Raw genomic sequence first — 12629 nt, 5'->3', positions numbered from 1 at the left:
AAATCGATATTTTAGTGAGAGAAAGGGTCTCTTTGGGCCTTACATTATTATTGTTATTGTTGTTGTTGTTGTTGTTGTTATTATTATTATTGTTACTACTACTATCATTATTAGTATTATTATTATTATTATTATTATTATTATTATTATTATCATTATCGTTAGTAGTAGTAGTGTAGTATTCTTATTCTTATTTGTTTTTACAACTGTGAGGAGGAAGAAAGAAGAACAAGAGAGAGGTAAAAAAGGGAGGAAAGTTTATTCAGAGAAAAAGTAACACGTGGGAAAAGGAAGGAGAGGAAAGGACACAAGGGAAAGATTTTCATTGCTTGTACGAACGATTCGAGATAAGGAATAGAAGAATAAGTGTTAACAATAAGGGAGGAATACAATTCGAATAGCCGCCGTCAGTCGCGGCGGTCAGGCGCCTTGCGTGTCCGATTCTCCTCTTACAGTGAGAGGGAGGTGTCATTCATACCGTGGAACGAAAGAGAAAGAGGAAACTTTGACAGTTGGCTCGTGGCATCGTGCAGAAAGAACACGCGGGAGATACCTAAGTTCATTTTCTTCGTGTACTGCTTTAAAAGGATAAGAGAGGAACTCGTGCTTTGTGTGTTTCTCATTATATATACATACGTATACGTATACGTATATATTTCTCTTTGGATTTAACAGAGAAAATAAGTGGTGTTTGTGTCACGATTGACACGCGAAGAAAAAAATCGACAGAAAGAAAGAAGAGAGAGAGAGAGAGAGAGAGAGAGAGAAAGAGAAAGAGGTGGGTGAGAAGAAAAGTGCGCCAAGTTTTTTTCAAAGAATATAAAAGAAGGACAAGATTTCTGGCAAATTTTGGAATGGCTCCTCGACACCTGTGGCTAGAAGCAACTCTCGTCTTTATCCTCGTTGCAGGTGAGTGAGTTCTTTTACTTTTCCTTTTTTTTTCTTTTTTTTTCTTCGTCGTTTTTTTTTTTTTTTTATTCTTAACTCGTTCGTTTCGTCACGTCGCCGTTGGTGGTCGCCAAGAACACGAGGAGGACTACGAGATCGTCCATCGAACATGCTGTTTCTTCTTGTTCCCGGCCTTTTCTTGCTTCCTATCGGCAACTCGCCAAGTCGTGTTACGCTCTCTCTCTTTCTCTCTTTCTCTCTATCTTTCTTACGTCTCCTTCTCCTCTTCTTCTCTTTTTTATTCTTCATACACTTTTTCTTTACTAACGTCCTTCCGAGGAAGGATCGAACACTCCTTCCCGTCGATGACTATGAGAAAAACTGTGACAAGTAACGTGAGAAATTCGTCGTTGTTAAAAGTGTTGTTTCTTCTTCATTCAACGATATCTGTTCTCCACTTGTTCTCTTAATGTATTAGAAAATATTGTGTAAATTTCGAACGACCTGTGAATATTTGGAACGTTCGGTTCGTGATGTGAAATACCGAGATAGAAAAGTTCAGTATTTATCAGTCGACATCTTCAGAGACGTATTACGGTCACCGATTTCTATGAAACTACGAAAATCTCAGAGATTTCTAAGCAAGATACATATATGTATGTATCTACCTAATGCCTTGCATTTCCACTTCTTTTCTTTTATTTACCTCTCTCGTGATCCTTCGTCTTTTTGATTTTCTCGCCTTACCTTTTGCTTTCGTTTTAAAGCAAAGTAGCATAGCATGAGTCGCCTAATTATCATCGCCAGGAAGAAAACGCCCGAAGGAAAAAGTATTTCTTTGTTCGCTCGCGTTTCCTACCAACTCGACGCTCTTTTTCGTTACATTGTTTAGTAGAGAGAGGAGTACATTTTATGTACGTTATATATTCTTTCTTTTTTTTTTCTTCTTCCTCTTCTTCCTCTTCTTCTTCTTTTTTTTTTTTTTTTGTTACGTTTATCTCTTTTTTTTTTGAGTTTCGCATTTTTTTTCTCTTCCTTTCATTCAGCTTTTCGCTCTTTCCTTCTCGACATGCGGTACTTGAAAAAACAAAGTATTCCAACAAAGTGGTGATCCTCGGAGAAAATTGCGTCTCGTCGACGTTCCACACGACGATGATGTTTTTCGACGAGGAAACGAGAACGCGCGTTCGTGAGGAACTTAAACTATGTACATACATATGTACGTAATACCGAGACTTTGCAAATAAAATGTTTCCGACGTGTTACGCCCATAACGAAAGAGAGAGACAGAACAGATAAAGAGATGTAATACTTACGTCGTAACTGATGTTCTCTCTCTCTCTCTCTCTCTCTCTCTCTCTCTCTCTCTCTCTCTCTCTTTTAAGAGAAAACTTTTCAGTTATTATTACGGGATGAATTATTATACCGTCGATCGAATTTTTGATAATTAAAATATATCGAACGATAATAGACAGATAATAGAAATTTATTATATAGAAAGTGTAAAAGACTGAGATTATCGTTCCCCATTTTCATCAACCCTGACAATGACCTGAATCTATCTAGATAAGAATATTACTCCATTTTCTTAAAGATAAATTCTAATGAAAGTATTTTCAATAACGCATAATTTATTCATTTCGTTTCAAACATTTTACAAAAGAAAATAACACTTTAACTTTATAAAAGGATCTTATAAAAGTTATAACGTTATTAAGGATGTAATATCGATAAAAAAGATATTCCAAGAAAAGAGAACATCTAGAATATCACCTATTAAGATAAATTAACGTTCTGATAGTGCTATAGAAATGTTTCTTTATCTCAAATAACAAAAGAATAATAATCGTGTAAATTTTGACGCAAACCCATTCTACTTATCTCATAATGGTCTCCGATTCATCCAGATGTGTACACATATTCATCTTTCATTATCAGCTTCGAAGCACATCTTGAAACGTAAGATTAAGCCACAAAGAGGGAGGTTAGAGGTCACGCTGTCTCTTCGTTCGGGTTACAGTGGTTGAACGAAGGTGGATGGGGGCAATGAGAGAGAGAGACAGATAGAGAGAGAGAGTACGATTTACGGTGCATTAACGGGCCCAAGCTTCAACGCTACCATTCCTTCTCTTTCCCTCTCTCTATCGCTCTCCTCTTTCTCTATCTCTCTCTCCCCCTCTTTCTCTCTCTTCCTCTCTCTCTCATACAAACTTTACGGTACGACTTAGCCTTCTCCTGACCAAAGCACTCGAAAGCTTTCGGCATCAAGTCGTTACTTCTGGCCGAAATACTTCGAGGCGTCCGGCAATGCTTTCACGCCTGGCTGGCTTTGTAGCTAACCGCATTAATTTCTCCACGACTTTACGTCATTCCTACCAACGGTACTATCCATCTCAGTCTCTCTCTCTCTCTCAAAATACTATATATTTTATACTATATTATAAGAAATGAAAGAGATATCGATAAAAGAAATAAAGACGGGAAATCGATTTTAATTGAAATTCGAGGCTAATTATCGCATCGTTTCTCCGAAGATTAATTCGTTGAATATTCAATATCATCGAGTGATTAAGAAATTACGTGCGAACCGAGTAGGAGAGATCCTTATCGGTGGAACGGTGGTTCGACACGTACCAACACCTTTCCCATCTTCGGCGTTACTATCTTCAAGCTCGGACATTAATTTCGTGCTCGACCGGATAAGGCGTTATTAATCCTCGAAGGGATCTCTTCCGAGAAATACCAACCTCCGATGATTACTTCACCCTGTCGTGATATACGCGAGCGTTTCATACTTAGGACTAATCATCTCAACTGTGATAACTTTTCTTTGGAAGATCTTTTACAAGAATTTTGTTCGTCCGATTTGTTTCTTTCTTCGTTTCAATTCGTTCGTTCGTTCGTTCGTTCGTTCGTTCGTTTCTCGTTCACAATTAAGATCTCTCGTTTCCTTCGAAATTTCAATTAACGTAGAATTTAGTTTGACTTGTTCTAAAATATCTAAAGCTTCCTCGATTATTCGAAATTCTTAGTGACTCCATGCGACTTTTCGATCTTCTCTCGGTTACTATTTCTGGTCGCATTCCTTCTCGAAGAAACTATCCAAGATGTTAAGCTTGATGTTACGACTACTCTGTTACTCGATTCGTCACACAAGTTTACGAATTTTGCTGGATTTGGAAATTTATCTATTCTCAAATGCTCGAACGAGTAAATCGATTTTTCTTTTCTTTTCTTTTCTTTTCTTTTCTTTTCTTTTCTATTTATTTTTTGTTATTTTTTTCTTTTTTTTTGAGCATAGTATTCCCATCGACAGTAAAAAGTAACTTTAATCTCTTTCTGTCTTTTTCACGAAAAGAGAAATATTAGAGATAAACAAAATGATATTGCATGGAGCTTTTACTACTAAACGTTTTTTTTTTTCCTTATCCAACCTCTCCATTTTTCCCTTTTCTCTTTTTTCCTATTTTTTTGTTATTATTAAATATATATTATTATATATATTATATATATTATATTATATTATTATATAATTTAATATAAATACTAAATCTTTTTATTATTTTCTTGTTTATTATTATTATTATTATTATTCTTTCGTACACATACCGAATGTCGGCACGATTTATGCTCTTTGTTGCGGTAATAAGCTCCTTATTTCAACGGCGTAGGAAAGTTTAAAAACGCTGTTTATTTTTAAAACGCGTACTGTAATGAAGTTCGTAATCCTCGGTGTTGGTATAAGGATGCTGTTCTATAAACTTCCTTTTAAATACCCGTTGGAAAAAAGAAGTCCAAGGATATTCTATCGTCGTAGAGCATGCTCGTTGGATATTTACCAAAAACTTTTCTCTATTTCTCCGCTTGGGGTTCGAACGATGGCGGTAAGTGATGACGATGACGATGACGAGAGCGTGAACGAGAACGAGGATGATAACGACGATGTTGAATATTACGCGTGTACGAGAAAATCTTTTCCAAGAAAACCAGGCTTTCTATGTATCGTTATATTAATTTACGAAGACACGCCTTCCATTTTCTTCCCGTTTCACCCTTGATCGATTCTTTATCGTCGAACCGAATAAACGGGAAGAAGCATCGTTAGATAGCATCGACATTACTTTTTGTTACGGCCAATTCAACATTTATAACGCCATTTTTCAATGTTCAATGAGCACATTTTTCATAGATTATCGAATGAGATCTACTAAAAACATAGAGAAGATAAACGGGGTTTTTCCTCGTAAAAAGAATTCTTATTTCTCATAAAAAGAATTCTTATTGAGTCATTAACCGTACTCTTTTATTGTATATAATCATATGCATCGTACAGATAAGTATTATAAAAAGTATATTGTGTGAAACGTTCTACAAGGGAAGAATTATAAAATGAGTATATCGAATCTTAAAAGAAAAGGAATGAATTTAATAGTCTCTTAGATGCTTTTAACGAGTAGACTTTTTTTCTTCTACTTGTTCTTTTTTTTCCTTTTTTCTTTTATTTCTTCTTCCCTTTTATTTATTTTTTCTTTTTTCTTTCTTTTTTTTTTCTATTTAATCCCTCCCGGTATTCCGGGATTCACTTTATCCACGATTTTATACTCGTTTCGTAAAAATCTAAAAGCCTTCCTTGATAACTTTTAATTTCCATTAGGCGACGTAATTATTTGTTCGCTTAATGTTCTTCTTGTTATATATGTACATATATAACAAGAAGATATGTGTATATATGTATCTATATATATATATACATACATATATATCTATCTAATCGTTATCATTGGTAGACGTCGTAAGATGATATAAGCATCATGCACGTCGAGCGATCTCATTAAATCCTGAGAGAGTTATAAAGGGGGAAGCACCTTAAAATTTCGTCGGAGCTTTCTCTCTCGCTGAGAAATTGGTCCTTTGCGAGTAGGGTCGAGGGCGGTCGGTTTGCTTGGGAAACCAGTAGAGAACGTTGACGTTAACGCGGAGCATCCTCGTTGACTGACAAACGGCGAACAATTTGCGCGGGGAAACTTTGAAAAGAGACTACTAACTATGGAATATGACACGCGTTTTTGAGTTCTTTTTCTTCCTTCCTTCCTTCCTTCCTTCCTTCCTTCCTTCCTTCCTTCCTTTTCTTCTTTCTCTATTCTTTTCTATCCTTTTTCTTTCTTTCTTCCTTTCTTTTTTTTTTTTATTTAGAGTTGACCAAAAATTCTCTTCGGGTAAGAGAAAACGTTACGGAAGGAAAGATGTTGTAATTTCATCTGACATCGGCCAACGAAATTCTCGTGGGATCCGACGAACGCGTTCCTCACGCTTGGTATACTTCTTTCTTTCTCATTATTTCTCTCTCTCTCTCTCTCTCTATTTCTTTTTCTTTTTTTTTCTTCCTGCTTTCTTTCTCTCTCTCTTTTTTCCGTACTTTATCCTTCTTCTTTTTCCCCTCATCTTTTTCATTTTTCTTTCTCTTTGGACGGTTATCAAAAGAAGAGGGGAAAAAGAGAGCGAGAAAGAAAGAGAGAGAAGTAGAGTTGGTGACTTTGAATGAACCCTAGGGTTCAGCTTTCTCGGATTTCCATTGCGACGTAAATGCGCGTCTTCTTGGTGGTCCGCGTTACAACGCGAAGAAGGCGACAACGACGACGACGCGAGACGGCAAAAAGGAGCCACGACGCACGTAAATCGTACACAGAAAAAGACTTTTGTCAATTTTCGTCGTTATTCCCACGGGAAGAACGTCGACGTTTAGGAAGAAAAAGATAGAGTAAGAGAAAGAAAGAGAGAGGTAGAGAGGAGAAGGAAAATGTAGAAAAGGAAGAAAGTCAAGGCTCTTTGGGGGAAACGAAAAATGTGGTGCACGCGAGTCTGTCTTTTTCTTCTTCTTCTTCTTCTTCTTCTTCTTCTTCTTCTTCTTCTTCTTCTGCTTTTTTTCTTCTTCGTCTTCTTTTCTTGATGTGCCGCTAGCTCGTGCCAGGTAAACGTTTCAACCTTCTTTTATCTCTTTTTAAGAGACCAAGAAAAAAGACAATTGAGACTTCTCGATCGAAACGTTACATAAGGTGACGTATGCGACAATTTAACCTCGTTCGAACAACGAATCAAAGTACTTTTCAAAGAAATTTTTTTTTTTTTTTTTTTTCATACATTCATACGCACACGAACGAATGTGTGTGTGTGTAAAATTTGTGGCATCAATTTTATAAAATCATTGATCTCGCATTAATTTAGTTTTAATATTTTTTATTTGTTTTTTGATTCCCTTTTTTTAATTCAATTTAGCTTATATTTTTATTTCATTATATTTATAAAATATTTTACATACCACATACATTATTATTATTATTATTACTATTATTATTATTATTATTATTATTATTATTATTATTATTATTAATATTATTATTATTAATATTATTATTGGTACATTAAAAAATTTGTTATTCCTCTTTATTTTTATATTTTAAATTAAATTAGCCATTCGATTATTTTAATTGAATCATTATTACATTTGTATTTTTCTCCGAGTTCTGTTTTTGTTTCTTTTCTTTTCTTTTTATTTTTTATTTTTAAATTTATTGGTTTATAATTCATATTCACATTTTGTTTTTTTTTGTTTTTTTTTTTAATATATAGTTTAAATATAGCTTGTGTAATATTTTTGTAATTCTAGTATGTATTATTCCATCAGTCTAAATATAATTACTTGATCTATAGTTCAATATGTAATGATCTTTAATCTCCGATTCTGTATACATATTTCATTCGGATACATAAATACGTTAAATAGCGCACTCTTTAATTATCGTGGTTTTAATCAAGGCTTATGGATTACATAGTCGGAACGCATTTGTAAAGTCGTTAAAGCGTTTTTATTCCATGGAGATACCTCGAATACCTCTGTACATAATATAAGTGTGTATATATATGTGTGTGTGTGTGTGTGTGTGTATGCTGTTCGTTATCTCTATGAAAAGTATTCACGACTAAAAAAAAAAAAGAAAATATACGAAGAAGTCAAGTGCACCGTCCTCATTGCAGTAGTCCTTTGTGAACGCATTCGTGGTGCGTTTACAATGACGTACTTAGATTCTGTCGTATCAAATGAAAATAACTTAATAAAATGTTTCTCTATAAATTGATTGAATTAAATAAAAAAAAACATGTGATTATTGGTTCGTTTGAAATATAACAAATATAGCAATATTATATTCTGTATATAAACGACCAATGAAATTATTTTTCTTTTTTTTTCTTTCTTTCTTTCATTGATGTACATTTGTTTTGTTATTTATTATTTTATTATGTTTTCTCAATAATCATACAATATTCTCTTCCTTTATTTTTTTCGTTCGTTATCGATCGATTTGATACTTTTTATTTTTCCCTTTGTCGAGTTCGCTTCTTCCTCTAGTGGTACTTGAAAGGGAAACGTATACGTTCGTTCCTGACGTTCACGGTTAAGTGGATCCGAAAGAGAGAAGATGTAAGGGAGAAGAAGAAGAGGAGGAGAACGAAAAAGAAGAAGAAGAAGAAGAAAAAGATGATGATGATGAAGGTGAAACAAAAGAGAGAAAAAAAAAGAAAAATAGGAGGGAAGAGAAAGACGCTCGCCAGTGTAATTTTAGAGACGTCTGTAAACGCAAAGAAGATGGAGGTGTACATACGTGGTTCGAGCTGGCGAAGATGGTTTAATAATATACATGGCCAAGCGAGTAGTGCGAATGCGATAATAAACGATCGGACGTGTACGAGTGCGCTACGTTGAAACGTCGTGGCTCGACTAAGTGGATTTATGTGATTGTTATCGTTCTCATAATTGATAACGATGAGAGAGAAGGTAGGAAGGAAGGAAGAAGAATTTCATTGTTGTACAGGCTGAGTTGGTGCACAGCCGAGCGAGGAGGAAGCTTACCACTTTTAGTTACCGAGATTCAACCCCTAAACCTCGTATTAATATTTCAACTCTCCGTCCTTGTTTAATACAGATTTTATTACTTATAGAACAAACGAGATTAGTCGAGTATGAGATACACGAAAGAAGTTATTTAATATCGTGATATAAATATCAAGAGAACAATGGATATAGGTATATAAAAAAAAGAAAATTGCGTATTCTTTAGATTAGATAAATGATAAAATGATAATCTTCTGTGAAGTAATATTTCTTTGCGTTTAAAGAAAAATTAAATAACGTGAAATTTACGAATATCTAATCTTCGTTTTAGTATCTAAAACGGTGTTTATAAAAGTAGTGTATATTTCGTTCAGAGATATTTTGACATTTGGATTTGTTGAATTATTCAAAAATTATTTTATTGTTCGTTTATATTGACGAACTGTGAAAAGATTTATGTGTTGTATATTTATTCTTGAAATATAGTTTGTTTTGTATAATTAAAATATGTTAAGAACAGTATGCGATAAAACGTATTTTGTAATATCTCAAATAACTCTGACCAGTTTTATAATCACCGACTTATATACGAAGTAATAATTGATTTTGTCGAGGGTAAAAATGAAATAACGAGAGAAAACTATCGCCACGAGTTGATTCTATTTATAACGTTTATAACAAAGTACCTGAGAGGATTGATCTGTTTTATGATAACGTTATCACTGATATAATCACAACAAATATTACATGTTTTAATAATATTAAAACAAAATTTTGATAGCACAATGATGACGTTTAACGTTAGAAACCAGAATTCATCAAAATGTAGGATTATTGATTTCTTTTTTATTTACAATTATCGAAATCATAATTATCAGAATAATGTTAATCGATAGCTATTATCATAATTAAACAAAATTAAACAAATGAAAAATAATAAATTCATGAATTATCTTGTTTTGTTTTCTTGTTTTCAAGTACTCGTAAAAAAATTTAATAAATATAATAAAAATAAAGACGCTTTAAGCGTTGATAGTTTAAACCAAGAGTTAAAACCAAGTTACAAATATGATTAGCCAATTATCATGGACGATCAACTATTACTACTATTCTTAAAACGCATTTTGCGGTTAACGTGAAACGAGTTCAGCGGCTTACGTAAGAAACGCTTAAAGGATTTTTCACGTAGACCGGAGGGTATACTTAGCTCGATAGCCCTCTTTTCTCTCTCTCTCTCTCTCTCTCTCTCTCTCCCCTCTCTCTCTTTTTTTTTCATTATCCCTATCTCAGCTTGGTAGGAACGTCGAGCGCACGTGCGTTTTCTCGTTAGGATCCAGGCGGACTTTGGTGAGGGCGGTTAAATTTCAGACGGCTCCGAGTAGTCGTGTCGGAACGGATTCCGACCACGAAGCGAGCGCGTGCTTGCAGATCTCTTTTACTTTTTTTTTTTTTTCTATATTTTTTCCTTTCTCTCTCTTTTTTCTTATTTTTTCTTCTTCCTCTTCTTCTTACGGAATAACTACGAGGAGAGGAAAGTCGCGATTCTCGCGGTAAGGCACGTTCATGGTCCTAACGTTATCAAAATTCCGCGCGTCTTTCCTTTTCTCGTCGTTCCCTCTTTACAAGTCACTGAAGAAGAATCGTTTTTCTTCACGTTTCTTCTTTCTCCACCTTCAGCTTTCAACTTCACGCTCGAGATAGAACGTGTACGAGGCGCGAAAGTACGGCCATAGAGTATGACAAAATTGTGTAATGCTGTCAACGGAACGCGCCGGTGTTTTCTCACCGTTCCTTTACCCCATAATTCGAGCGTGGATCCCCATGGGAGGAAAATGTAGGAGAATGGTGGATACGCTCGAGTTGTCGTTAGCACAGCTAAGCTTTTCTTACCGTGTACGACGGGCCTTAATTAATCTCCTTTCAATTAGACACCACGCCCTTTGCGCTCCGACAAAGGAGCTCGATTCCCTTAGGTGCGGTTAACGCCTTAAGGAGCAGGCGTGAATTTGGAACGACGATGTCTGATTACCGTTCGTTGTTTGTTCAACAACGTCTCTCGCGTTAAACACCGGCCGAATACGGGTCTACGTTCCCTTCATGACTATAGTGTATGTATATATGTATGAATGTACGTACATACGTACGTACGTAAGTATATGTTTATGTATGTACGTATCTATGGATAACAGAGGTATCTCTACTAATCGATGTTTCATTTTGATCAACTGAATGTATATAATCAATTGTGTACGTACACATGTAATTAAGTGCAATGCGAGATGATACGATCATTTTTCACAATGGTTTATTGTACCACATTTTTCTTTAAGTTTCTTTAATGTTTATCTTGTTTCGTTGTTGTTTCTTGTAATTTGTTGTTCTTAATGAGATCTTGAAATTAACTGTGAGAAAACAATGGATAGTTACATCGAAAGTGTAGAATTTAATTTTCTTTATAAGACGTTTCGTTTTTTGAGATAATGAATCTTTTTATTTCTACAGGAAATTATATTATTATGGTCCATGTTTTCCCCTTTTTCTTTTTAATAGATTAAATCTTCTTCGGTTTTCTTAATCAGGAATGATGAATAAGATAAAACATGTACTACTACATATCGATCAAGAAGTTCTTTTTTTACATTTTCTAATAATTTTGATGATACATTTATAATGAACTTTGACGAGTTATGCCGTTGATAAATAACTGTTGGTTTACAATTTGATTTCTGAAAGTAGTTTTTTTTTCTCCAAAATAAAGCGTATGAAAAAAAAAAAAAAAGAAAACAGGAAAAGAAAAATTATTTTGTAATTTCGATTTATATTTTTATCTAGAATGATAACAAGATGCTCGTATCAGCCCATATATAAATAATAATCAATAAATATTTGTCTTATTATTCGATATTAAAGAAAAATATAATCGTTAGAATTTCCCTTCCGAAAGAACTTATCCTATCTGTAAAATGTTGTTAAGTATTCTGACATTTATTTCTACCTACCATAAATCCGTTTATTTTCGAGGTTCTTCGCGGAGCTTTGAGGATTTTCTCGTAATTACATAAGGCGTTACCCTTTAACGTTCATTTACACGTTCCCTCTTTGTCATACTCACACCTCGAAAACAGATCCCCCTTCTCGAGACTGCTCACGCGAGTGCATAATCTGCTAGCAATTATAACGACTTAAATAAGATGAAAGTTTGAGACTGGTTTTCTCCCTCTCTCGTTGGTAACAGAGAAACGATAAAAGGAGAACGTTCTTCACGCTCGAAATCTAACAGATGTCGATGCGTCGTCGACATCAAAGCTGTCGAAACGACACGAATTCCTTCGATCCGGATGTCGGATTACTTTACATTTTCGAAAATGTTTGAGCGAGAGATAGATAGATAGACAGACAGAGCGAGAGAGCGAGAGAGAGAGAGAGAGAAAGATAGAGAGAAATGTCATTTACTTTCCATGAGTTTCATCAACTTCGGGCATAAAAAGGATATAGAAAAAATTACAAGATAGCAGAAGGAGAATAAAAATAAAAATAAAATATAACACGGCATACAGAAAGAGAAAGAGAGAGAGAGAGAGAGAGAGAGAGAGAGAGAGAGAGAGAGAGAGAGAGAGAGAGAGAGAGAGAGAGAGAGAAGGAGAAGAAAAAGTCAACAAATTTCTCGATGAAAAGGCACACCAAGTAAGGAAGAAAAAGTAAAGTACGCCAAATCCATCGTATGGGCGTCAACTAAGGGCGAACTAAAAAAGTTATGATCGAATCGGTACGAGTTGCGAGGAATCGATCGATCCTTTCTCGAAGTGCTCTCTCTCTCTCTCTCTCTCTCTCTCTCTCTCTCTCTCTCTCTCTC

At 34.7% G+C, this 12629-nt stretch overlaps 1 protein-coding gene across 1 annotated transcript in view; it reads left to right on the top strand.

Moving 5' to 3' along the window:
• The first annotated feature begins 251 nt into the window (after nucleotides 1–251).
• Nucleotides 252–12629, top strand: part of LOC122634494 — a 127108-nt gene continuing 114730 nt past the window's right edge. The window contains exon 1 of the mRNA XM_043823484.1: nucleotides 252–909. Coding sequence (XP_043679419.1) covers nucleotides 855–909 — 55 coding nt within the window. The 5' untranslated portion in view covers nucleotides 252–854. The remainder of the gene's footprint in view (nucleotides 910–12629) is intronic.

Source organism: Vespula pensylvanica, chromosome 15 (genome assembly GCF_014466175.1).
Source record: "Vespula pensylvanica isolate Volc-1 chromosome 15, ASM1446617v1, whole genome shotgun sequence".
In the NCBI taxonomy this organism is placed as follows: Eukaryota; Metazoa; Arthropoda; class Insecta; order Hymenoptera; family Vespidae; genus Vespula; species Vespula pensylvanica.
The sequence above is the reverse complement of the archived record's forward strand: the minus strand, read 5'-3'. Positions and strand labels throughout refer to the sequence as shown.